This window comes from Rissa tridactyla, chromosome 3, assembly GCF_028500815.1.
Source record: "Rissa tridactyla isolate bRisTri1 chromosome 3, bRisTri1.patW.cur.20221130, whole genome shotgun sequence".
NCBI lineage: Eukaryota > Metazoa > Chordata > Aves > Charadriiformes > Laridae > Rissa > Rissa tridactyla.
In genome coordinates, this window is record NC_071468.1 from 87,285,119 (window position 1) to 87,312,768 (window position 27,650).

Sequence of the window (27,650 nt, forward strand, 5' to 3'; positions counted from 1 at the left end):
AGAACAACCAAAAAAACTTGTACTCTGAAGTTCAGGATATCAATATATATTCTGGAACACAGATGTTAGAAACAAGATTAAACCCCTTCCCCCAGTAAAATCAACATTAAGTTTTATTAGCAACAAGAAGTGACACACGCAGCAGTGAAACTGATTTTAAATGAAGTGGCAAAGGCCATCTCTAGCAGCATTGATGAGGCAGCTATCGAAGGAGTGAAGGTCACATCTCCAGGAGACTGCATGATGCCTGCTCAAAAACATGAGCTCTATTTCCGTTATACAGAAGGGCTCCTCCTGCTCTCCTGAACAACTGATAAAACTGTACACAAAGTAATCTTACTCTTACTCATAATCTTACTCTTTTCACCCTATCAAAAAATATCCTTCTGTCCTTTCTGATGTTGATTTTGCACCTCTGAGCTCCCACCTGATAAATTCTATGGAAACTCAGAAGAAACTATAACATGGCATATTAAAAAGAAGAGTTTACACCATCAGCTTTGTAACAGCTTTGTAACAGCTCCTGTATTACTATATCTTCCATAACAATCCTCCAAGCTTCTGCTTCAGAATCCATCAGATCTTGGACTTCTCTGATCGTTATTGTACATGTTAAGACAGCTTAATGAAAACAAGAACCCGAATCCATACTTCGCATGGTTACAGCATACATTATTTCTTCCAGTGTGCATTTGTGAAGACGGAATTCAGTCTGCCGTAGCATTACACATTTACTTAGCTTTCCTAAAATCATAGAATCGCTGAGGTTGGATGGGACCTTTAAGATCATCAAGTCCAACCTTTAACCTACCCTGACAAAAGCCACTTCTAAACCATGTCCCTCAGTGCCCCATCTACCCTTTTTTTAAACACCTCCAGGGATGGCGAATCCACCACCTCCCTGGGCAGCCTATTCCAATGTTTAATAACCCTTTCAGTGAAGAAATGTTTCCTAATATCCAATCTAAACCTCCCCTGACATAACTTGAACCCGTTTCCTCTCGTCCTATCACTTGTCACCAGGGAGAAGAGGTCAGCCCCCATCTCTCTACAACCTCCTTTCAGGTAGTTGTAGAGGGTGATAAGGTCTCCCCTCAGCCTCCTCTTCTCCAAGCTAAACAACCCCAGCTCCCTCAGTCATTCTTCATAAGGTTTGTCCTCCAGACCCCTCACCAGCTTTGTAGCCCTTCTCTGGACATGCTCCAACACCTCAATGTCCCTAAATCCATCAGTCTGTTCTTGTCAAAACAACTTTGTAACTGGCACTATTTTGGTAGTGTTCCAGAAAGTATGCTAGGCTGCTCTGGATCTCAAGTGACCAACTCATTTACTTGCATGACACCGCTTAGTCTGGAAAAGTCATATGAACGGGAAGTTCAGCCCCTGCTACAACACCAGGTTTGGTTGTGATTATCTGTTGAGTGGTCTGAAAACCACTGTCTCCACATTAGAGCTAAAATTACCATATTACACCCTCACTTAGGCTTTTTGTTTCTAATCTGGATCCTGGTAGCACAACTGGAACTCCTCATCTTACAGGAAGGGAATGTTTCTGAGAGTCCTTGATGAGATGTATCATAATAAAGACATTTGCAAGGCCACTGCTGGCAGCAGGGGTCAAAACTGGGATACTTTGCAATACTGAAACAAAAATGGTCCAAAATTCATCTTTCAAGAGTGATGGGCAGTTCCTGCAGTACTTTTGCCAGCTTTTCATGTTGCGAGAAGACTGAAAGGACATCATCACCAGTCAACAGATGGTGCTGCCACAATCACAGCACAGTTTACAATGGACATACAAAGGCCAGGAGTGCTCCGCCACAAGGTGCTTGGAGGTCATATCCTCTTCATTCTTCAACACCTCAAGCAAATACCAGAGAAGTGGGAAAACACCAGCACAAGCACATGGCCTGCCAACAAATTGTCAGGTAGCAGCACCCTGGCAAAAACTTTGGAGAACATCCTGCTAGGCTCTCTTAGCATACTACCAGATGCCCTAGACTAAAAGTCCAAACCAGAAAGCCAGGCACTTCGCAAGTATTCTGCCATGAAACATGTTTACTACATCACAGTTTGTATATATAAGAAATAAAATCCTGACTGGATAAAGCCCTCACCTACCTGGTCAGACCTCACAGATGAGGCTGATTTGAGCAGGAATTCAGACTAGAGACTTTCTGACTTCCCTTCCAACCTGAATTATCACACAATTTTATATATAAGAACAATTGTCACCTCCAAGTTTGCCAACAGTAGGACAGAAGAACGGTAATTCAAAGCTCAGCAGAAAAAGTATCAGAGATACTTTTTATCCAGAAGGTGGATAAAGAAAATTCTATGTATAGCAGCAAAAGTAACTGCAGATAATCTGTCCTTGGGCAAATCAAACTCTAAGGCAAGGCTCATATCAATTTGTCAATGTAGGATGAACTGTCTTCCACCAGGAGGAGGAAGAACAGAAGAAAGTATTTGGCAAACTTCTAGCAACCTCAAAGAAAACAAGCGTAGGAAAGAATGATGATTTTCCAAATGGCAATGGCTCTTGTGCTTCTGTGCAGTTAAAGTAGGCTTTCGCTATGACGGGCTGTGCCTGCTGCTCTGGGAGAATTCCTTCCAGACCACTAGGGAAAAAACCAACAACACTTCTTCAACCTGAAAATCCTGCAGCCATTGTTGGGATGTAGGAGGATTGTCTCAAAAGCCTTGACAACACTGTGCCAAGGAAACAAGATCCAAGCAAAGGTCTTCCATAAGCAGCTACAGAATGCCATCTTTCCTACAGTCCACTGTGTAGCTGACAAGGCAGTTTCTGGTGCAGCTGCCAACACTGGTAGCTAACCCATCCAGCTGAAGTAGTTGGCAGGAAGATATCAAATATACCTCCACAAACTTCTGTGTGTTCTCTATAATCAGCACCATAATGTAGCTCACTGCTTTGCAGAGGCTGGCTAGTTATGGTTTGAAAAGGGTGCTGACTAGTCAAAGTGAGCTGGACCTTGGAATAGTAGGAACAGAATCAGAGGAATTTATGAGTTTAGCCCAAGGGTCCAGATTGTAAGCTACATCCAGCTGGCTTCTACGCTACATCCCAAAACAAACTTTGGAAAAAAATTCTCATAATATCTAGAGTCCAACAGACTTGCCCAGAATCCTTGACACTGAATAGAGGAGGAAATCCCTGCTGTACGGAAGCAATTATTCATACTGTAATGTGAGCCAGCTGGCTATAGGGACACAACAACAGCATGCCATCTAACGTATAACAATTAGGAGGCCACAGTTCAGTATGAAATTAACTCCCACCTTCACCAGACAACCCCACTGACACTGTCCAAACTAATTCAATAGACTATGCTTGCAGCTGTGTCATTCAGTATTTGACATCCATGCAGTTGTATTCATAAATCCACTGTGAATCCTGAGCTGCTGTGAACTCTGTAACACTGAAGTCAAGAGCAGCCCAAAATCCTCAGAGGACTGGCAAGCACATAACTGAATTGAAGGTAGAAAATAGTAGTATGCCAGGAATTATTAAAAAGGACGATTAGTAAGAAGAGAAGCTTAGAAGCAGCAGCTTGAAACAGCAAAAGCATGTAGTTCTGTGGTTAGGAGTAACGTGTAATTGATGGATTTGTCATTCCTATTTCCTATTCTGGCCAGGGATTTCAGTCTCAGCCAATTATTTCTGGCCCTTTTATTGCTTAACTAATTGCCTTTTAAGCGTGTAAAAAAAGATCTCCAGAAACAAAGAAGCAAGCAGCATTGTTACAAATGCTTTAGTACCGCTTTAGTATTAGGTGCAGGACTCACCTCTGTTTCCAATTTGATCTCATTCCATAAAGACTGACAAGTAACATATCGCAACTCAGTATCCTCTGAATCATCTTTCCTTTCTCCAAAATGGTTAACTAGAAAGACAGCAAGCAAAGGCAAGCACAAATAAGATTATTAAAACAAAACATTTTTTGTTGAGAAGAAAACAAAGTACCTGACTGAAACGAGAATACCTTAATATACCTATGTATTTGAGAGAGATGACTTTTCTCTTTCCCAATTAATTAACTGCTAGTATGTGGTAGAATAAGTGAGGGAACAGGGAGAATCTATTACTGCCATATGCAGGCAAGAGAACTGGATTCCATCTCAAATCCCAGATTAGTTAAAGACTAAATCAGAGCAAACAGCCTTTATTATTAAAATTAAAAAAAAAAAATCTTTCCCTTATTTCAGAAAGTTTTGTGGGTTTCTTTCACCTATTAAATATTCCATCTTCCTTCACTACTACGGTCAGATACGAACCATAAACGCCTGCAAGAACAGATACATGAAAATCCTTTCTGTTCCCCAGGTACGATGTAGCTAAGACACATTTCCTGAAAATAATAAGGTATATTATTCCCAGTCCCTGGGAAGGGACTGTCAGGTTACATGAAATACAGATTTAGTCATTTTTTTTCAAATACATTTAAACGACACAACTACGCCAGCAAAACTTTTAAGCACAAACCAGGCCTACATTTCTGGCTAACCTCTAAACTGCCTCTTACTTCTATAAGTGTTCTTTATGAAAAAGAAAGGGAGAATCAGATCCTTTTTGGTAAAACAGTGTCTTGGCACATTTGCTGAATACATCTGTCTTCCCAGGTGCTGCTCTGCCTCACAGATGTGCGTACAGAATCTCTCCACCAGCTTCCAACTAAAAAGGAAAGACAGAGCTGGGAGTAAAATGGGAGACTAAACAGAAACTAGTATAACTGAGTGAGATTTTTCTTACTGTTTTTTCCTCCCACATTCACGCAGTCTACATTTCCCTTAAAAAAAAAAAAGAAGAAAAAAGAAAAAAAAAGAAAAGCATGGGCTTGGAACCATCCTTCTACTCCCAGCATACATTTTGCAGGCCTGGTGTAACTTTAAGGCTTCACTAACACCATCTGTAAGAACATAAAGACTGTGGATTAAGTAAACAGCCTGTGAACTGTTGCTACAAGGTGTCATTAAACATAACAATTGCTTTTTTTTCTAAACATATGCATATAAAAAATTTAATTTGCTATCCATTAATGTTCATTTGGTGGCCATTCAATGGAGCATCAGCAATGGTCTGGTCTCTACAAAAGTGCCAGTTGATGCATGCATTCAATCTCCCAAAGCATTAAAACCACCCAAAACAGCTCTGTAAATGACAAACAAGAGGCACTTCTCATCCTCCATTCTCATTGTCTCCCCTAAACTTACACCTCATTTGTATTCCTAAGAAAAATCACTTTAAATACATAACCCACTCTGATTACACAGGTCCCAGGCTTCTAGTCAAAGAAAATCCAGCCACCACATTACTGCTAATATACCAAAGCAGAATATTATTTTTGTACTACCAAAACTCAAACTACAGGTGCAAATGCGCGCAGAAGGTTTTTTGCGGGGTGCAAGAGTGTTATCAACTATCAATGCTGTGAAGTTTCACAACTGAAACTTCACACTTGACAGGTTTGGGCTTCCAAACTGGACAGCTGCATGTCAAAGTACTGTTTATTTAGAACACCCTTTTAACTCACTGCTGTGAGCAGCCAGACTAGCTCACCTCTGCCTCTCTTTTAGGGGTAGTTCAGTTAAATTTATTTTTCTGTCTCAAAGCATTTGCTAAGTAGAGCAACATGTTTAGTAGGATTTATACAAGCATTACCGATCTTGCAGAGATGAAAACATAATATCCAGTAAGGGGTAAAATTTAAATGGGGTTTAAGTGCACAGGTGTTGGTTGTTGTGACTTGCAGTGACTTGGAATAACAGACTGGATTCTATTTCCCTGCCCCTCATTCCCTGAGCTACAGATGTTCCAACTCTCACAGAAAAAATAATTTGGGATTAATTTTAAAGCAGGTGTTACAGCAAATCCCTACGGTAATGAATGAGCCTGTGGTGATTTCCACAAAAATCTGTCCTTATTACTTTCCCCTCCACTTTTTTTATACAAATTGTCACACCTTTTGACAGCTCTGGTGCTGCCCAAGAAACTTTAACCTGGGAATAAGGACATTAACTGAGGACATTTATAAGGACATTCCTAACTGAGTCTCAAACAGCAACTATTTAAGCAGCGTTATTTGTGTCTCCAATAAGAGTCACTCCTGTTCAGCCATCCTCTAATGACAAGAGACCTGTACGCACAGCATATATGCTGGAGAAAAGAAAAAATATATAACAAACACTACTGAACAGAAGCCATGGAATCTTCACAAATGGCTTTTCTTTCTTCTTTTCCTCAAGAAACTTAGGCAAACTACTGAGAATATGATGAGACTTATGAATGGGATATAATTTCTGACTACCATAGCTTAGAAGTGGCTCAATCAGACTCTTCAGATAAATAGTTTGTCAGTCAGTAAACAATTTATGGTAGCTGCAAAGACAAACATAGCTATATGATCTTGATTGATGAAGATGAAAAAAAAACACATTTACACTAGCCAACAATTTGCTGGGGTTCCTCTGAAGAAATGAGTTTTCAGCAATATTGACATCAAGGAGCAACAGAAATTCTCACACAACTATGACAGAATTCAATCAGATGCGGTGAACCTTCCAGGATTAACCCAAGCATAGCAACATATATCAAAATGCACTAACCTGTTTTCTGAGACACCCTTCTCTTCTTGGGACTTGGTTTAAAAACAAAGCATCCCTAGAGAATAGCAAAAAAAATATAAACTTCAACATAAGCGTCAATCTGACGGGTGCCTAAGGCCGCTTTAGTCTCCTTTCATTCCAGTGCTCCATTAAACCAACAATTCGAACTGAATTGCCAGCATCTTAAGGATATCAGTTTGCATGTCGTCCCTTTATATTTCTGTTTCAAGCTGAAAAACTAGTGGAAGCAGCATCCCAGCATATTTGGGAGGAACTTTTTCACCTTTCCGATGTATTCTTAAATTCAACCATCAAAGAGAACAGCAGCAGATTCTTTAAACTTCCCATAACCTCCAACAGGTTTAGAATTAAGAGAAAACGATTCCCTGAGGACACATCAATAGTGTTTTCTCAGTACAGTTTCAGCTAAAAACACAACAAAAGAAAAAAAGCAAAATGCTGGGAGGAATAGAAAAGGTGAGGCAGAATAATGCAAGTATTATTAAGTGACTTACAAAAGTCAATGACACACCCTAGCTACAGAGGACGAGTGCATCCCAAAAAGAGTAAAGGTGGTTCAAAGCAGAATGATAAATGGATTGGAAAAGGTTCAGATAAATAAAAACCCTGGCTCCAAGGAAGTCCTCCAGACAGAAGTCATGTCCCAGTTAGATCAGTTTCATCAGAAAGGAGGAGGAAATAAAACACAAGTATTAAGCTTTGAATTCTTGAAGATTTTTTTCTTTTTCCTCTAGAAAATCTGAAATTTCTTCCCTCATCCTCTCCAATAAAAACTCATCATTTTGAAGAGTTATAATAATTTCCTATAGATCAGAAATCACATGCATTCCCCAACTCTCATTGTGAGGTTCCTGGAACTGGCCAAAATAACTACAAATCATATATATAAAAGAAGAAACAATGTATGCTTAAGTCAAATGAAACATAAATATTATTTAATGCTTTACAACCATTGGATTTCTCTACACCACTGAATGCAACAGAGACCAGAATATAAAATGGCAAAAAAGTACTACATATCAGACATGGGAGACAAGGGGGGACACACCTTTCACTACCTAACTACTTAATGGCAACGGCCATTTTTGAAAGGGAAATCCACTTGTTTTGGGTTAAGTTTTAACTTTGTTTGGAAGTACTTCCCTTTACTACTAAAAGTAATAACCTGCACAGTGACTTCCACACTGGAGGATCCAGCTGCACGTCACAATTCAGTGAAAAACAATATAAAGGAGAGGAGTCTTCCAATGATAAAAGCATCCCTTCCTGCGTCAAAGGAAGTTAGACGTTCCAATACAACATTTTAAGTTCTCACTACCTATTAACGCTCTGGCGAATGCGCTGTACCTACTGCCAACCCTGACTAGAGGCCAGATAAAAGCTTTTCAGCTCAGAAATATTAAGGTGACAATAGATATTTTAACATTACACGTGAGTGACAGGGCTTCTATTTTTATTTCTCTGTTAAATTTGTTTTGGGGGAAGACGCAATGAGCATTGCAAAGTGGCAGCAAGCGATGCCGCCAGACTTCAGCTGGAAGTGGCAAAACCTACAGCCACAACGCTACTGCTCACTTCTAGGTGCGGTTCCCTTCAAGTACGAGCGATTTTCCTCTGCCAGCAGGACAGAGGAGCAAGGCAGGAGGCCCGGCTGCGGTGAGAAAAAGTGCCTTGAGTCAAGCAGGAGGGATGAAGAGCCACCAAGACTTGGCACAGCAAGGGAAAGGAACAAACAGCGGGATAGGACAACCAAGCCTAGGCACAGGGGATGAGGGAAACGGCAGCAGATGGGGATTAGGGAGCGGAGCAGAAGCAGGACGCGACGGGGGAGACAGGGCAGCTCTGCGGGTCAGCTCCTCCAGCACCCGCACCACCGCCCTCTTCCCCTCAGGCGGCCCGGTGGGGACGGCTCCGAAGGGGCCGCTGAGGCCGGGCGAAGACCCCAGTCCCGCCGAGGCGGGGGAGCACCCAGTGCTTTAGGCACGCCCGCCCGCCCGCCGTGCGAGGCCCCAGGCCGCCGAGGCAGGGCTGGAGCGAAACCCGGCGGCAGACGCCCCCCACCTCCCCTTCCCGGTGCGGCGGTTGGAGGGCGCCCCTACCCCCCTCACCTTGGAGACGGAGCACGTGCTCATGTCGCCTCTCTGGAGCCGCAGGCCCAGCGGTACCGGACAGGCCGCCTCGCCGCCGCCGGAGCCGCAGGGGGCGGGACCCACCGGCAACAGCCGCTCGGCTCCAGTGAAACGCCGCGGCCTGCTGGGCTCGCCTCGCCGCTCTCCCCCCTCCCCTGCGCGGTGGGACAGCCCTCTGCCTCTGCGCACCTCCTGGGCGCAAAGGGGCACAGGCGGTCTCGTCCTCCCCTTCCCACCCCCGTCCTGAAAATGGTACGGCTCAGCCCGCCCGTGGGCGGGCGGAACGGCGAGCGGGGGGGGACGGGCGAGGGGAAGGGGCGGCTGCGACCTTCCGCCTGGCGGCGCAGCCATGGCAGCCTGTTCCTTTCGGAGGAGCATCGCTTCTCAGGTACGCCGCTCTCTCCCTCGGCTTGCTCGGAGGAGGGGCGCGCCATAACCGAGCCTTCTCCATTTGCATCCTTCCCCGGACACCCTCCCCCAACCCCCCCCGAGCGTCTTACAGTGGGCCCGGCCTGTGGGCTGCCCCGCCCCGCCCCTCGCTGGCGGCCGGTGAGGGGAGCCCTTGGCGGGAGGCGTGAGGGGACCGCGGTGGGAGGACGGTGGTCTCTTCACCGACTTAATGCGGTTTCCCCTTCATCTTGGCAAGAATCCGGCCGTTCGTGGCCTATTAGTGAGGCCGTGGTGTGGTGCGGTGTGGTGCCTCCTCGTCCCCCGCTTACGACGTGCGGGAAAACTTAAGTGGGGTGTCGCGGCTGGATAAGTCGATAAAGGCACGCGAGGGTTCGATGGGATCCTTCATGGAGGGAAGGAAAAAAAAAAAAAGCAAGCTATATGTGTGGTGTTTTGTCTCGCTTTTTATAAGGCTCCTTTAACATCTCTTGGGTTTGTATTGCTCTGGTGAGACCCCCACCTGCAGTACTGAGTCCAGCTCTGGGGCACCCAGCATAAGAAGGGCATGGACCTGTTGGAGTCCAGAGGAGGCCACGAAGATTATCCGAGGGCTGGAGCACCCCTCCTATGAGGACAGGCTGAGAGAGTTGGGGTTGTTCAGCCTGGAGAAGAGAAGGCTCCAGGGAGACCTTATAGCAGCCTTCCAGTACCTGAAGGGGGCCTACAGGAGAGATGGGGAGGGACTCAGGGAGTGTAATGATAGGATGAGGGGTAACGGCTTTAAACTGGAAGAGGGTAGATTTAGATTGGATATTATGAAGAAATTCTTTCCTGTGAGGGTGGTGAGGCACTGGCACAGGTTGCCCAGGGAAGCTGTGGATGCCCCATCCCTGGAAGTGTTCAAGGCCAGGCTGGATGGGGCTTTGAGCAGCCTGGTCTAGTGGAAGGTGTCCCTGCCTATGGCAGGGAGGTCAGAACTAGATGATCTTTAAGGTCCCTTCCAAATCTAGCCATTCTATGGGTTTTTTATTGTCTTGCTTATAATAGCTAATAAATACTTGCTTTTTCATCTGGTTTGAAATTTGCTTTCAGATATAATGATGCATCCCCCATGAGTATTTAAACAGGGAGTAGTATTTTTCATGGATGTTTTTGCTTATGCCACTCTGTTCTTTATTTTGAATTTAGCTTTCAAAGGTTTTGGATCTGCCACCAGAAAATTTAATAAAGTCCATATCTGCAGTTCCCGTCTCCAAAAAACGGTAGTGTTTACATTTATCATACAATATTATGTTGTGTTTTATTATTTTCTGTTCATCTTATTATTACAAGAGCTTAACAGGACTTTAGGGAAAAACAAATACAGAAAAAACAAACCAAAGCAAATGCAGCCATCCAATTATAAGAAGATATCTAAATCTAATTAAATCGATGTATTTTTTTAAACCAAGCTCAAAACAAATAATTGCTTAAGAAGCTGTTGAATGGCAGATATTTCAGATCTGGCTGTAAAACTGCTTGGAACCAGTGTGAAGTTATTATGGGCTTTTTTTTAGTGTCCTGTTTAAGAGGTGTAATGGTGTTAGCAAGTAAATTACATTTATTCGTGAGCATAAATTTTGTTCATTCTGAAATGGTGTTCCTACCATATCTATTTCCTGATTGTATTAGTTAAAGCAAATGTAATGTTTGGCCTTATATTATAGCTTTCTAAACATAGTGAACTTTTAGGTATCTGTGACTGGTTTATGTTTGCCAAGTAGACTTGTCATATGCAGAGTGAGCTTGAATCTGCCAAATCTCCCCATCATTTCAACAGGGTTCTCTTCTGATTTTCATCTGTTCTTTTTTTCAGGCAAGTTGCTGATTTCCAGCTTTCCATTGCTTCTGTGACAGAAGACAGTTCTCGAAATTGCTTAGCACAAGATCCTCAGCTTCAAGCTCAGAAGCTAGCTGAAAGGGTATGCTAATGCATTAATCTTACATATTTGATGAAATAACAAACTTACAGACTAGAGGTTGAACAAGAAATGGTATATTCTTTCTCCACACATCTGCTTGGGTCAGAGTAGCTTAATGACTGCACCTAGTATAATTGTACACAGAATCTTCACAGGGAATTGGAGAAGCAGTTTTAGGTAAGGTTCTTGTGAAATTACTGTTTTCAAATAGTTTGAGAGTAAATAATATTTGTGAAGTTAGGAGGGTATCTAAAGGGTATGCCCTGGTCTGTACTCAGGAAAAAATTGAGTGTGTACTGGCTTGAAAAATCAAAGACAGCAAAATCCAGCACCAGGATGGCAATGGAGAAATTTAGCTTGTGGGTCAGACAGGCCAGATTTTCAAATCCTTAATGCTTGAAATTGAGGTTTCTTAGAACAGCAATTTTTTCAGGTGTGTTAGTCTGGGAAATGGTAGTAGCTGAGGTGTTAAGACTAACTACGGCATAAAAAAGAAGCAGCATGCAAAACAAGGTCTACAGAAGTAACATAAACCTCAAAGGAAGGGAAGGAAATAAAAATTTGGAGGAGCTGGCGTGCATAAAATTGAACAAAAGTGGGATCAGAAAGGTCATGCTGAGGTTTAAGGGATTGTTTGAGCTGAAAAAAATCCTTTACAATCTGAAAATTGCTGATGCCAAAGAGGAGGAGTACGAACTCGGAAGTTGTTGCAAAGTTAGTTACAAAGTGGAGCTACATTGCATAATAAAAGTGCAAAAAAGATTCTTCATCTGCATCAGAAAGAGCAAGCTTGAGAAGGAATCAGTTGGGTTGCTATATGATCAGGAGTTAAAAGGGACAAATAAAACCAGTTATAATACTATTGAGAAGCTAAACTATTTCTTCATTTCATTCTTCACTGCTGACATGTTGAAAAGATCCATTATTTTAGATGAATTCTTGTAGCAGATGAATATTCTGACTCAGGTGAAAGAAGAACTGATGGTGTACAGATGTACAATCAAAAGTTCTGAAACAGCTTAAAGATGATAGAATCATAGAATGGTTTGAATTGGAAGGGACCTTCAAAGGTCATCTAGTCCAACCCTCATTCAACGTGCAGGGACATCTTCAACTAGATCAGGTTGCTCAGGTTGTACCTGATCTAGAAGCTGAAAATAATTCATGTTGGAAAGGATCTCAGGAAGTTACCTGTTCCTGTCTCCTCCTCAGTGCAGGCTGTTGAGGGCGTTTGGATGAGGTTGCTCAGGGCTTTTGAAATCCTATCAGGTTTTGAAAAGCTTCTAAGGATTTGACAGCCTCCCTGAGCAGTCTGGTTCAAGACTGTAACATCACAGTAACAATTTTTTTTATTTTTATTTTTTGTGTGTGTCTAGTCTGTCACTTTAAAAACAGTCGCTGTTCCCAGTGGTTAGAAAGCTAATAAATTGTCTCTCTCCTTTATTGTTTGTGGCTCATTAAATAAACCTGGGGCACTTATCCCCACATGTTTAAATGGAAGAGCAGTTGTAGCAGTAAAGAAGAGCAGACCATCAATATAAGTCCCATAACTGAATAGACCATGCTGTTTAGACACAGGAAAAAAAATACTTTAATCTCTTAGAATGTTTTTTGTTGAGTAGTGGATAAAGGAGATGAATTTAGTATAATTTGTTTAGACTGGTCATGTAATCCAAAAAAAAGGTAAGTAGTGTAGAAATTAGCAAAATATGACTACATATCAAAAACTATCAGAGAGAAAAATGTAGGCAATTATCAGTTTTTGTCATGATAAACAGTTGATGAGTGCCTCAAGGTTCAACAGTACGTTCTTAGTCGCTCCTGAGGAAATAGGTCACAATACTTGAAATACAGATATTTAGGTTAGACAGAAAATATGGAAATATTTCTTGTTGACTGAAATAGCCTAAATAATAAGGGAACATGATACTACATGAAACATAATGTGCTCTAACGTGATGAGAATTGCTTGTCAGAAAGGTCAGGACTGTTGTGTTTCCGTGGGCTTTTGATTTCATCTGGCTGGCTGATTCTTGTTTCATCTCTGGACTGTTAGTTCCTTGTGGAGGGAACATTGTGTTGTGGGGTTTTTATGCCCCTGTATAGCATAGTGGCATTCTGGTCCAAGCCTTAGGCATGGGGAGGTCTGGTTACTAAAGAACCACAGGGCACTTGGAGGAGACTTAAAGTTATGGAGAGGCCAGATAAGCACTCATAAGAGAGGTGAAAGACACTGAGATGACAAATGACAGATTATGTAGAAAAAACGTTTAGCAGAACAAATGGTATGGAGAAAATCCAGTGGGAATTTCTGTTTTCTCTCTGCCCTGTAACATAAGTAAAAAGGACCTTTCATATAATGAAAAGGTGTGAAATTCGGAGTCAATACAAGAAATATTTTTTCATGCAACTTGTGATTAAACATTGGAATTTGTTGTTATTGTAGCTTGTGAAGGTTAAAGAACTTCAAGGCTAACTATGATTTCATCTCCTGGTTAAGTTACTGTCTAAGCTGGAGACCTAGCATGGGGGTAGAATTTCTTCATGCTGTTGAGCTTCAGTAGGAATGTATAACTTGCCTCTCTCAAAGATATTAACCAAGTGATAAAGTGATTGTGTCCTCTTTTATGTGCTTTCCATCCCTTTTTTTTTTTTTTGAGACAATTTCTTGGCTATGAAAGACAGCTAGTTTAATAAGACACTCTCAAACCTGAGAGGTTGAAATCCAAAACTCAGCCTGTGAAGAGACCAAAATTTGTGTAGAGAGGAGGTTGACATTAGGGGATATGTGCCCAAATATTTCTTACGGGTTCAGAATTTTCAAAACATGTGCATTTTGGAAATTGTAAATGAAATGTTTAATAAATTTGCCTTTAACACCTTTATTTTTTATCACTGGGTACTACAGAACATTGTAATTGAAGTCAGAAACATTAAGAAACAGCAGTCCAAAACTGTCTCAGTTTTTCTTTAAAACATTGATCTTGATTTTTTTCTTTTTTTTTTTTAAGTGCTATCAGGTTCTGTGTAAGTTGCCAAATGTATCTCAGCTTTTTTGTGTACAAAGAGATCAACTACTGCTCCCAGTCAAAATAAAACAGACTTTACACATGCAGGGACTGAAGTAAAACATGTGTGACATTTCAGGCTGAGTTACGTTCAGAGCTATTAAGCATGGATTGGAAAAAATAAAATCATCCCTTTTCCAACAGGGTTAGTTAAATGATCCATTTGTGATTGCTTCAAACCAGTAAATAACATTTTATGTTTATAGTGGATTAAATTAATATTTATAATGGATTGAATTACAGTTTTCCAATTTAGTTGTTTTCATGTAGAGTTTCTATTTTGTTTTGTTCTTTTAGCTAAAATGTGATGCCGTAGTGAGTGAAATCAGCGCTGGTCCAGGAACAGTGAACTTTACAATAAACAGGGAATTATTAGCAAAGGTGAGTGCTATATTTCAGATGCATTAAGGTAAAAATAAATTCCTCAATGTAAAACTATAGAACACTTACGTTGTCTTAGAAAAGTATTTTATATATAAGACTTTTGTAACTTCTCCTTGAGGATCCCTGTTGCTGATTTGTTATGTAGGCCTGCATTTTGGAATGAGGCTCAAAAAAGCTTATCCTTATGAGGAAACAAGTATCTACCATTCACTGATAATTTGTAATTCTTCTTCTTCCTCTCTCTCTCTCTGCTTTAAAAGGCAGGCTTGGCACCTGCTTTGAGTTTCTACAGTGTACAACTCAAAAGAATATTAGACAGATACTATTCCTAAAAAGGCTTAATGAAGAAATACAGTGGACAGTGATGTAAAGCTGGGAAAAGGTTGAAACATTAATCTACCTTATGTTCTTGGATGAACAATGAAAGCAGTTTAAATTCAGAGGGTCCTGTGTAGAATCCTATTTACATGAGAACGCTCTTATTTTACATGAGTTCACTGTTCTACCCACCCTCTTGGAGTTAGTTTCCTTTCCCACCAATTATCCCCGGGTTAGTCTCTTACCCTTTCATGTTATGTAACTAAAAAATGATAAATCCTAGCCTTTCCACTTCTACCAAGTTTCCACCAAAATCTCTGCCTATAATTTCTCTAACTTTTTAAGTGATCAGATGCATCTTTCAAAAGTTAATGGCATTTTCATATGCATATGAGATCTTGTTTGCTTGGCAGACCAGCCACCTGATTGCTGATGTGAATAAAGGCTGTGGGATCAGACTTTGGTGTGATTGTTAAACAGTTTTCCTGATCACGCTTTCTGTTGTTGAAACATATTTTCCTTTTTTTTTCCTTTTTTTTATGTCTTCCTTGTGATTTAGGCAGTGTTGCAGCAGGTCTTGAAAGATGGCTCAGAGTACGGAGTGAAAAGTGAACTTTTCTCTACAGTGCCTAGACAAAAGGCAGTGATTGAGTTCAGGTAAGCGCATGTGATGAGTCCTTTGAGAAAATTGCCTTGTCTACTGATTGATATTTTGCTGATTGATATTCATTGCTGTAATACATGATGCCTGTGAAGTGAAACCATATTTACGGTATTATATTCAGCTGTATTTGATACTCTGATACATTTGCCAAGTATAGAATATAAGTGATGTTTAGGGAATTGAGGCTTTTTCCCAGAATATATTTTTGGTGTTTAAAGAGTTCACGCCTCACACTGCCCTCCACTAAGAATATTCTCATTTAGTGCATAACAGCATTCAGTTTTTAAGTAGGCTTCTTTTATTTCGTTATCAAGAAACATCATCTGAATTTTCAGCCACTAACCCACTTCTTTTTTTCACCTTAATACCTTTCTCCCTAACTTGCTAAGGCAGCCAGGCATTTGTGTTGCTAAATCTTCTCAGTTGCTGGCTCCAAAATTTGTCCAGTGCAATTTTGTTTATGGTCATCTGCTCATGGAATGAAAAGTGGCCGACTCAGACCTCTTTATGTATAAATATTTTTATTCACTTATACTCCTTCTGCAGGCTTCCATAGTCACAGAAAGTAAGCACTTGTCTTTAATTTGGAGGGTGACTTTCATAGCTGAACTTCCATTTTATTATCAGCGGTGAATAATTGTGGGTACAGGGTTTTTTTGAGGGGGCAACTGTTGGTAGAAGAAGATGTGATTTTAGTTACTGATTCTTGTACACAAGGTCTTCTGTTCTGGTATGAAATTTATCTCTAATAAAGGTATAAGAATGATCCATATGTCCAAAACATGCAAAGAGTGAGAAGGTAGTGTTAAGTCCTTTGCCACTAGTATAGTTGGGTTTTGGGAAGTTCTTTGGTGTGGGGTTGATTTTCTTTCCCTGTAACGCTGGCTGTTAACTGATAATGGAGGAAAAACTGGCTGTATAGGAAAATTTGCTGTCAGCTAATCAGGGAATTTTAAAGGGAAAATTGAAAATTGTGGGTTTATTTCAGTTCTGCTATATGCATCAGTTGAATTCTTTTGACTTGTTGATCTGACAGTCTGGTACATTGAACAAATGTTATTTGCGAAAATTTGTTACAGCTCCCCTAATATTGCCAAAAAGTTTCACATAGGACACTTGCGTTCCACAATAGTAGGTGAGTATGTGTTTATCTGCCTCCTAAAAGGGCTTCTTGGTCTTCCTGTTTCACTTGACTGGGGAACATTGCTAACCTCTCACTCTAGTGGAGTGGCTGCGTCAGGCTTGAGTTGCTAATTAAAAACCTTTTGCTCATTACACAGTGAAGAAAAGAGCGTGATGTGTTGCTGATAGATTTATTAAGTCACACGTAATATAGTTTTATGACTGTGAACATTAAATAAAGTAGTTTAAAATTGTTTGACAAAGACACCCAGGGCAGTTTTCATTGAGGTGTTATGAGAGTCCTTTGAATTTTAAATTTCCAATTTGCACCAGACTGCAGAGCAGTCAGATAGTTATATCTTGGTGGCTGTCTTGCAAAAAGCATGCTTTTGTATGTTAATTACTTTATGCCGGTATTATTAACATAGTAGCTGTCTTTTGTAATGGAATAATGAATGTTTATTGTGCAGTACTCTAATGAAAAACATTATTTCTCCTTCCTTTCCCTCTCTCACAATAAAAACCAACAGGTTATTACCAGAAGATGCTACAGCATCTGTGCAGCTAATAATGTCTTAGTTTTAAATTATATTTAATGTATCAGGTATAATTATTAATTACATAAAGTTAATAATTCTGCCTCTTCATGGGCTGATAGCTGAGTGAAATTACATATTTTTGTCTCTTTGGTTCAATTTCTGGACCTGTTGCTATAGGAAAAAAAACATTTTCAAAAATAGTTCTGTACATCAATGTTTGTCCAATAGTAAGAGAATGGATGGTAATTGCAAGCTATAATATGGTGTTATAGTAACAGAAGAAGAGAAAGCTTTCTGCATCCTTTCATGTCAGTAATTAAAAGGTACCCATGAAGCAGAGGAAAATAGAGGAAATGATGCGGGTATTTCATCTTTGTAATTCCATGGTTGTGGCTAAGCTCAGGAGAAAGATGAAGGGTTTTTGTTGTAGTAACAGTTAGAACCAAGACATGCTTATGCGATATGGTAAGTTTGGAGTATATTAGACACATAGTGTGATAAGTGCAGAGCTCAGTACAGCTCTAACAGTATATAGAGATTCAGGACTTGCTGTTTTCTACTTAACGACATAGCAGTTTGTGAATTTGAGTACTTGCTTAACCTTGTATGAGGTTGCCTGACTGTAATGGGAATTATGTATACTTGTGTATGGGAATTATGTATATTAGTGAGAATGCAAGAAGACTTTAAAAAGTGTTTTTCATGTTCATATACTTTGCAATATGTGCATGCACATACATGTATATGTTTTTATCATTTATGGCGCCTTTCAAATGCCCAGCCTTTCTTTTCCCACTCAGAATGCTATTGCTTTTAGTCGTGAACTATTTTAGCAAATTCTGTGGAGTAGTTCATCTGGTTGCTTTTCTTCTTCATTTTGAATACAGATCATACACAAACTGAAAATGTTCTGTTGGGATGAGAGACTGAACCTCTCTCTGATACCTACAACTGAATAATAATACCTTTTTTTTTCCTTACCAGGGAATTTTATAGCAAATCTCAAAGTTGCATTGGGACATGAAGTAACAAGAATAAATTATCTTGGTGACTGGGGCATGCAGTTTGGTATGTTTTGATATGTGTTTCTCCTGATCCCTTTTCTACTGTATAGTACGGTTTAGGTTTCCAGGTTCAGTTTTTGCAGGCCCATTGGATTCACTCTGGGCTCATAAAGGGTAATGCTGTGTTTCCATGCATGTGAAGTGTAGTTAATCTCCTTAAAATATGAACAAAACAATCCAGACTGATTCATCAGCAGTGTGACCTATACTACTGTATAAGAAATGACAGGAGAAAATTTAGCCAACAGTGCTTCAGTCCCTCAGTAGCTCCTCTCTCAGATTATGTATGTGTAGTTTTTAAAGGACAGTATAAATATTTTCTGAGTGTGCTGGTTATACCTGTGGAGCTCTCATAGCTGAACTGACTTCTGTTGCTGCCTCCAGACAAAATGCATACATATTACCATAGCTGCTCCATGTCTACTGTGATACTGTCTTCCTTATTCAGGTTTTGTATTTCTAACAGTGGTGGAAGAGTAAGCTTGCTAACACCTATGCCATACCTGTACATAACAATATAATAATTGTATGAAAATGTATATTTTGTAGTTGGTTGTCTTTGTGTGTGTTGTGGCATTTTTTTTATCTGTTTTGTTTTTGTTCGCTCTGGAAACTAGTTCATTATTCATAGACCATAACTAACTTCCTCAGCAACTGCATTTTAGAATCATAGAATCATAGAATCTTCATGGTTGGAAAGGACCTTTGAGATTATCGAGTCCAACCAAACAATTTACAATCTCTGCCACTAGAGCATGCCCTCAAGTGCCAAATCTACATGTTTCTTAAACACCTCTAGGGATGGTGACTCAACCACCTCCCTGGGCAGGCTGTTCCAGTGCCTGACCACTCTTTCAGTAAAGTAATTCTTCCTAATATCTAATCTAAACCTCCCCTGCCGCAGCTTCAGACCATTTCCTCTGGTCCTGTCATTATTCACCTGGGAGAAGAGGCCAACACCCACCTCTCTCCAACCTCCTTTCAGGTAGCTGTAGAGGGCAATGAGGTCTCCCCTCAGCCTCCTCTTCTCCAAGCTAAACATGCCCAGCTCCCTCAGCCTCTCCTCATATGACCTGGTCTCCAGACCCCTCACCAGCCTGGTAGCTCTCTTCTGGACACACTCCAGCACCTCCATGTCCCTCTTGTACAGAGGGGCCCAGAACTGAACACAGTACTCGAGGTGAGGCCTCACCAGTGCCGAGTACAGAGGCACGATCACTTCCCTGCTCCTGCTGGCCACGCTATTCCTGATACAAGCCAGAATGCCGTTGGCCGCCTTGGCCACCTGGGCACACTGCTGGCTCATGTTAAGCTGGCCGTCCACCAGCACCCCCAGGTCCTTTTCTGCCGGGCAGCTTTCCAGCCACTCTTCCCCAAGCCTGTAGCGTTGCTTGGGGTTGTTGTGGCCGAAATGCAGGACCCAGCACTTGGCCTTATTAAACCCCATACAGTTGGCCTTGGCCCATTGATCCAGCCTGTCCAGGTCCCTCTGTAGAGCCTTCCTACCCTCAAGCAGATCAACACTCCCACCTAGTTTGGTGTCGTCTGCAAACTTACTGAGGGTGCACTCAATCCCCTTGTCCAGATCATTGATAAAGATATTAAACAAAACCGGCCCCAAAACTGAACCCTGAGGGACACCACTGGTGATCGGCTGCCAAGAGGATTTCATCCCATTAATTACAACTCTCTGGGCACGGCCATCCAGCCAGTTTTTAACCCAGCAAAGGGTACACTTGTTTATGCCATGATTCGCCAGCTTCTGCAGGAGAACGCTGTCGGGGACGGTGTCAAAGGCCTTACCAAAGTCCAGATAGACAACGTCCATAGCCTTCCCCACATCCAGAAGGCGGGTCACGTGGTCATAGAAAGAGATCAGGTTGGTTAAAGAGGACCTCCCTTTCCTAAACCCATGCTGGCTGGCCCTGATCCCTTGGCTGCCCTGCACTTGCCGTGAGAGCTCACTCAAAATGATCCTCTCCATGATCTTTCCTGGTACCGAGGTCAGGCTGACAGGCCTATAGTTCCCCGGATCCTCCTTCCAACCCTTCTTGTAGATGGGCGCCACATTAGCCACCCTCCAGTCATCTGGTACCTCCCCTGTTGACCAAGATTGTTGATAGATGATGGAGAGAGGCTTGGTGAGCTCTCCTGCCAGCTCCCTGAGTACTCTTGGGTGAATCCCATCCGGCCCCATAGACTTATGTGCGTCTAGGTGTAGAAGCAGATCATTGACTACTTCCTCCTGGATTATGGGTGGGTTGTTCTGTTCTCCATCCTTATCTTCCAGCTCAGGAGACTGAGCACCCTGGGGATAGCTGGTCTGACTATTGAAGACAGAGGCAAAGAAGGCATTCAGTATCTCAGCCTTCTCCTCGTCATTGGTTGCAACTTTCCCCCCCGCATCCAGTAAGGGATGGAGATTCTCCCTGGCTTTCTTTTTGTTGATGTATTTATAAAAGCTTTTTTTGTTGTCCTTAATGTTAGTGGTCAAGTTGAGCTCCAGCTGGGCTTTTGCCTTCCTAATTTTCTCTCTGTATAACCTAACGAGATCTCTGTACTCCTCCTGAGTTGCCTGTCCCTTCTTCCAAAGGTGGTAAAATTTTGGCAGGTTGATGCCCATAGAGTTTTTATCTTTAAAGATATCCCAACACTTACCACAAAATACTGTTTTCCTTTAAAATGTAGCAAAAGAGAGATGTGTAGGTGGAGAATGTGCAAATGAATAGGCCATAGAAGATTATCAATCTTGCATGCTTGTGCGTTTGCATACACACATATACAGACTCCTAGCTCTTCTGAAATGTCCATCAGATAAGTGAGGACTGAAAAATCTCATGTGCAGCCCAGCATGGGTTGATATTTATTACTTGACCAGAGATGATTTATGTCCACTTACTGGATCTGCACATATTCCTCTCATATGGCAGTTGACCAATCCATAGGACACAACTTAGTTGATTTCTGTCGTTAGTCTTGCATTTTAAATTGATCCATATTCTCCTCACCTTTTCAAATTTCCCCTCAAAAGCTGATTTTGACATATTTTTAGGCATTTAAAAAAATACAGTCATGCCCACTTCTTCATCCTTGAAATCTGGTACACCTGTGAAAACTGTAAAACTCCCCCACATCTTTTGCAGTACATTCTGAAAACAGTGTCCATATATTTACTTTTAAATGGCAAACACAAAGTACAATGTCTGTTAAGCACTTTTGCTCATTCCAACCCTTATGCTGCCCCCTTCAGTTTCACCGACACCGCTGTTTATGGGGACAGAGTTGTATGAAACTTTATGAACCTTAGTGTAAATACTGTACTTCTACTCCATTTGTGTATTGAGATTCAGCAGTGTAGATAACATAATCAAAATGTATTCAGTTCTACTCGTTCTCCTTCTAGAGTAAATTCCTGGGTTTTAGACAGTTGAGTAAAACATTCTTATGACTGTGAGAACAGTAATAGAATATTTTTTCCTTTGTTAAATTATTTCCTCCACAGCTCATCTTTCCTAATCCTGTTTCTGATCAGAGAGTAGTTTGTAGCAGAGCTTTTCTTCACTTAGGATTTGTTTCATAGGAACTGAATTCAGAATGAGTTCACCTAAAATTCGATACGTTTCATCATTGTATATTTCATTCATTTTTGCCCCTTAGACATGATTTTATCACTATGTTATTGTATAATGAATGTGGCAATGACAATTAAGCAATGAAATGCAATGTGGTTAAAGGGCTTCTCAACTGACCTCGTTCACTGTCTTTGAAGATACTAAATTGTACTCCTAAGTCTGAATATCAGGAATTTTATGGATTTTAATACAAAGTTTTCAGAAGGTATAAAAATCACATTGCCTGTTATTTACATGTGTACCTGTTGTCCAGCTCACAGCTGTCAGAGTCATGCTTTTCACCTAGTGGTTCCAACTGTTTCTTTCAAAATGGGTGCTCCCCTCTTTATTTGGGCTGGCTCAGCTCAAATATATGACAGGTTTTACGGCAAATAATATAGTCATGCTTCACAAAATTATAGCATAGGAATATTATTATAATGGTCCTTTCCCAGAAGCAGTGCTATAATTAACGATCTGTCAGCATTTCTATTACAACTGCTATTGTCAGAGGCTTTGAAACGTAATAAGTGAAAACATATTTTGCTGAAACTTGGCAGAGAAGTCCTCAACCTTTAGGCAGTTCTGGGGCAGGTTTCTTAAGGTAACAAAGCTTATGCAGTCACAGTGTCTGTCCATCTGTCTTCCTGTCACTCTGCTCCTAATAAATTTTGAACCCATTGGCCAACTTCATCCAGATCTGACAAAGAAAAATGTGTCCAAGAAAACGAATTTCTTTTGATATTGTGGCAGTTGGCAGCTGAGTAAGAGTAGAAATACAATGTAATGCCCTATGGGAGAGAAAGTTAACTTGTGTGTTTAGCCTTCTGGCTAACCATTCAGTGCATCTAAGTCAGAATCGGTCCCAACACATGCTGGATCTTGCCAATAATTGGTGAGTGTAACAAGAGCTGGGGATAGTTTGGGGAAGACAGAAATGTGTGGAAGGATGTGTTTGGGTTGAATAAAAACTGTCAGTCTTGCTGGAGGTTGGAGTGTGAAGCCAGCATTGAAAAGTGGAATCTGTAGGTACATTAATATCTAGGAGAAGTCATTAGGAAATCAAGCTCTGATTGCTCATAGAACAAGCTGTCCTTAAATAAACTCCCTTTCAATAGGATTAGACTCATTTTATTTCCTAAACTCTAACTTCTTTTTCTTACCTAACTCTGACACAGCTTCTATCGCACTCAGTGTTTGTAAGGGGGAAGTTCTTGAGACAGTACTATTGGTTTAGTTGCAGTGGGATTTTCAAAGGGGATACCTGCCTCCCTATTCTTTGGATGTTGCCTCATCAGTCCTGCTCGTTGTCAGCTCAGAGGAATGAGATGGCCTTAAAAGGAGCCTCAGAAAATCTAAGAGCCTGCAGGGTTAATATTGCTATATTACTGAAGGAGTTAACGGGCTCTTCTGTTTTAGACAAAAAGATTGGGATTTGGATTTCTTGCCTTTTCAGGTGACTTTTGGAATGTGCTAAAGCCAAATTGGATACGTGAAAAAAAGCTGCATATTCTCAGTGCGCAGCAAAAAGTTCGTTGAAAATATTGCGAGTGGTATGTGGAATACCATATTGTGTCCCAGTTTTTATTGTCCTTGAAATGACAATACTACTAAGGGAGGAAGCAAATCAAGGAGTTTTGAGCATGTTCTGTTGCTGGACAGTTTCCACCGTGTGGCTTCTCATTTACAGCTGGTTGCTGTGTAATAGATAATTTTCTCTATGAGTCCAGAAACACAAGTTCCATTTATGAGGAACTGAGAAAATCAACACAGTATTTCTTACTAGTTTCTAGCTATTATAGTTTTGTGGTTGTTTTTTTTTTTTCCATGCAGTGGATTTGGTTTTGTAGCATGCACTATTATGTTGCTTAAAAATGTAAGGCATTTGTTTTATTACATACCGTGTTAAAGTTAGACTTGCTTATGAAAGCAACTAAACAAAACAATGTACTCTGGGCTATTGTCTAACTCTGTATTTAATTGTTATTCAAGGCTTATTGGGTGTTGGTTTCCAACGCTTTGGCAACAAAGAAAAGCTAAAATCCAGTCCTTTACAACATCTTTTTGAGGTAAGTTCAGAGAAGACCAACTAGGGACTTCAGAGGACATTTCATTACTTAGCTGTAAATTTTGTACAGAATGGTATGTCTGCAGGAACATCATGAGACTCATGTTGGATTTAAATGACCTTGCCTGAAGGACCAGTGCTAGCCTGGGCCATAGCAGCAGAGGCAGTTTTCACTAGGCCACAGCAGCAGAGACAGTTTTCATTAGGCTGAAAAATACGCCCCATAAGGGACGTAATCATATGGATACTTAGATTGCATTGATTGCTGCTACCACCACAGCCAGCTTGACCAATATCAACTGTCTTAACTGGGCGTAGGTGACCACTGACCTCACTGTGTTAACTGCAGTGGAAATGGAGTCTCACATCTGATGCTGTAGGATGTTGGTTACCAAAGTTGTGAAAAGAAGAGGCATGTATGGTATAAAAATCCTCTTGTTGCTAATATTTTTAGAATAAATAATATTTAATTTCCATTGCTGGTGGAATTTACACAATTTACTGTGGTTGGGGATAAGGATCTTTAAAGTGTTTTGTATCTAATATGGAGCCTTAGCATATATGGTTAAGGAGGAGTGGCCATCACTTTCCAGAATACTGTTCTGGCTCTGCAGAATGCTCTCCTTTCTTCCATGAGTGTGAAAGAACCAGGAGCACTAGAAGGTGCAGTTTCTGCTGACAGGCATTCAGGAAATGCCTTTCAGCAGTAGGGAAGGTTGTTTCATTGCAGGAGGTTGCCCTCTCAGTTGCCCACCATGCCCACCAGCATGATGCAAGTGCTATATGTTGCATTTCTGTGTGTCAGGAACAAAACCGACTTGGTGGACTGTCCAGGTTAGCAATAAAGATTGAGGTAGTTTAAGAAGTTTTGTTTTTCCAGGTTTGGGCTTTTGGCTTACTCCATTCAAATATACCTAATAACATCTGAGTTAGTATTCATTTCTTCTTCGTTGCCAGTTCCTATGTCACTTCTTGTTTCATACAGTGCAATGAGCAAAAAAGGTTTTTGTCAATGTTTTGATACTTCTAAGTGATCTTTGGTTGACAACTGTGCTGGTGTAATGCGCATATGATGCGCAAGAGAATGTGACTTATGTACTCACCTGCACAAATCCAACAGCCATAAGGGTAAGTGGACAAAATTTTCTGAATGGCTAATGTTCAAGCCCTCATCCATTAAAAGAAAGGTTTCACGTGTTAATGGGGCTTTGTTAGGGTTCTTGTGTGGCGCTCTCAAGTGTTCACTTACTACAAAGCTGAGCTGTGCTTCATCCTCTGAGCTGAATATGGGAACTATTGCTAATGCTGGTGTTCAGACAGTATGTCACAGGATAATTGTTTCGCATAAATCTGTTTACTGGCAAAGGAACAAACTGTCTTTGAATACTTGGATACTCTACAGCTGAATGCATATTAGGCAGATTGTTTATGTGGCAGAGTGGCTCCTTCTTTCTGAGTTTGACAGCTTCTTTGATATAGATAAATTTTGTTCGCTTCTTCCCTCATCCCTGAGGCCTGCTCAATAAAATCAATAGATTGTCAACATGGAGGTGTTTTAGAGCTGTAGGACGATTTAAAGAGATGAGAAAAAGTAGTCATGTTCTCATGGTTGTGCATTGCTGTGTATTATTTAAATTTATTTATAATTTCAGTCTGTTCTTAAAATTTAAATTTCAAATACTTGAATTTTGCACTAAAGCTTTAAAATACTATATATTGCAGTAGCATGTAGGCTTTATGACCTTAAAAAATGGCCTTCAAGTATAGAGAACAGTATTCAGTCAAGCTGCAAAAGGTTCTAAAACAGTAGTTGTTTGAGATGAACTTAGTTTCTCAAATATTTCAAATTTTTAATTGTTTGTTCAGCTGTATTCATAGTTTATATCAAAAACTGAGATGTGTTTCAAAATGGTGTTTTTTCTGCTCTTGTGTGAAACTAGTCTTTCCAGTAGTTTGTTTAAAACAAAAATTTTCATAGCACAGTTTCTATATAAATAAATGTACAGACAAACGTACCTTTCCAAACGTATTTGCACTTTTGGTCAAGAGTCAAATGCAAATATGCCTTTTGCATTAATTTTGCTGTATAACATCAAAGACTGGGGGCAGAAGGGTGTTATAATGTGTGAAGCTACTAATGGGGGAAGGGGAACATTGTTCTTGGAAAGGTTTGAATTTTTCCCTCTACTTTAAATGTCTTTTTTGTGGCAGAACTAAGCAAATGTTAATCTTGATGCTTGTCAGCAGTACCGCCTGTTAAAATCTGTAAAAATCTTGGCACCTAAAAGAAAGGGGAAAAGTTCAAGAGTTTTGCTGTGGAAGCTCTTTTTTTTTCTTTCTTTTTTTTTTTTTTCAATAGGTGGAACCCATTTGAGCAACGTATTGTTGGCAAACTCATTGTCTGAACATTGCAGGAGCTAAATTTTTATAATTACTTATTTTTATCAAGATTGCAATGATTTGGGGATCAAAACTCTTACAAAGACTTACACAGCGTTGAATTATTTGGGTCTAAATAGGTAGTGTAACCACTAGTTAATTTAATTATTTTTACATAGTACTATAACTTTTTTTAAATTCTTCCATGGGCTTTCAAGATGCTACATGTGGAAAGCAAGGAATCATTACCTGGGTGAATATTTTGGCCTTTAGATATAAAGGAATACATTAGTGAACAGGAGAGCCAAAATTGTACATAGGTAAAGTTGGCTAATACAAGAGTTTGTAATGCTTTTGGCAAACTGACAGTGCGTGTGTGTGTGTGTGTGTGTGTGTGTGTGTGTGTCAGATGCTGCCATTCATATGCTTGACTTCAGCCACAGAGAGACAGCAGGTATTAGTATGGGTGCAGAGTACTATAGGTGGCTTTTGGCTCAGAACTGGGGGAGGTCTTTTGAGCTTGTAAAATATCGAGTCTATCTAGGATTTTGCTTCTTCAACTGTCATCTCATATTTTAGGCAATGCGGTTGTTATAAGTATCAATTTTGTAGTCCTCTGAAGAAAAGTCTGTGGTTTAAAAGTCTGATAGTTTCCCTTTTATGCCTAAATTAGTTCTTCCATCGTCTGCTGCTGCAGGTGTTTCAAGGTTATGAAGAGGACGATAGCGACAGCAGTAAGGAATTATGGCGTTAGTCTTGTTTCAAGATAAGATTTTCCTATTGGAGTTTGAACTACTCATTCATCCTTTAAATGGGAAATGTGTTCCTTTAAAACATCTTTAAAATTTTGATGTTACAAATGTCATCTTTAAATGTATTTGTATTGTTCTTGTGGAACTTTGCTTATTTTTATTGGAGAGGATTATACTTCAACATTTTTGGTGCTGTTATATTTTAGGTGTATGTGCAGATTAATAAAGCAGCAGAAGATGAAAACACAAAAGAGCTGGCTAAGGATTTCTTTAGAAAACTGGAGGAACATGATGAGCAGACATTGTCCCTTTGGAAACAATTTAGAGACTTGAGTATTGAAGAATACATCCGAATTTATAAGGTACAAATCATACACTGCTTTTTCTGTGTTGTTGGTAAAATGGTCTCTTTTTATCTATTGCTCCATCAATGAAATTGACAGTGCACAGCACCATTTCATCCAAGAGACTGCAAAACTGACCTAGGAACAGAAGTTGCTGTAACATTGTCAATTTGTTGCCTTCTCAGTAAACTTTACAGTGTTGTGGGGAA

General features: G+C 40.5%; 2 protein-coding genes across 10 annotated transcripts in view; one reads left to right on the forward strand and one right to left on the reverse strand.

The window, feature by feature from the left end:
* Positions 1–9,200, reverse strand: part of ORC3 (origin recognition complex subunit 3) — a 39,528-nt gene extending 30,328 nt beyond the window's left edge. The window contains exons 1-3 of one of the 6 annotated variants that reach the window (XR_008465586.1): positions 8,757–9,200; positions 6,628–6,682; positions 3,811–3,908 (exon numbers count right to left, since the gene is read on the reverse strand). Coding sequence is in view for 5 of the 6 variants with exons in the window: in XM_054196319.1 (XP_054052294.1) it covers positions 3,811–3,908; positions 6,628–6,682; positions 8,757–9,155 (552 nt within the window). In the remaining variant the exon portion in view is untranslated. Of the gene's footprint in view, positions 1–3,810; positions 3,909–4,547; positions 4,697–6,627; positions 6,683–8,756 lie in introns of those variants that run through there. The other 5 variants (XM_054196319.1, XM_054196318.1, XM_054196316.1 and 2 more) reach the window with 5 other exon arrangements.
* Positions 9,087–27,650, forward strand: part of RARS2 (arginyl-tRNA synthetase 2, mitochondrial) — a 38,401-nt gene continuing 19,837 nt past the window's right edge. For 3 of the 4 annotated variants that reach the window (XM_054196321.1, XM_054196322.1, XM_054196323.1), the window contains exons 1-9: positions 9,087–9,165; positions 10,356–10,429; positions 11,023–11,128; positions 14,494–14,577; positions 15,458–15,555; positions 16,642–16,697; positions 18,208–18,291; positions 23,891–23,967; positions 27,304–27,459. In XM_054196321.1, coding sequence (XP_054052296.1) covers positions 9,127–9,165; positions 10,356–10,429; positions 11,023–11,128; positions 14,494–14,577; positions 15,458–15,555; positions 16,642–16,697; positions 18,208–18,291; positions 23,891–23,967; positions 27,304–27,459 — 774 coding nt within the window. In that variant the 5' untranslated portion in view covers positions 9,087–9,126. Of the gene's footprint in view, positions 9,166–9,470; positions 9,548–10,355; positions 10,430–11,022; positions 11,129–14,493; positions 14,578–15,457; positions 15,556–16,641; positions 16,698–18,207; positions 18,292–23,890; positions 23,968–27,303; positions 27,460–27,650 lie in introns of those variants that run through there. The other variant, XM_054196325.1, reaches the window with a different exon arrangement.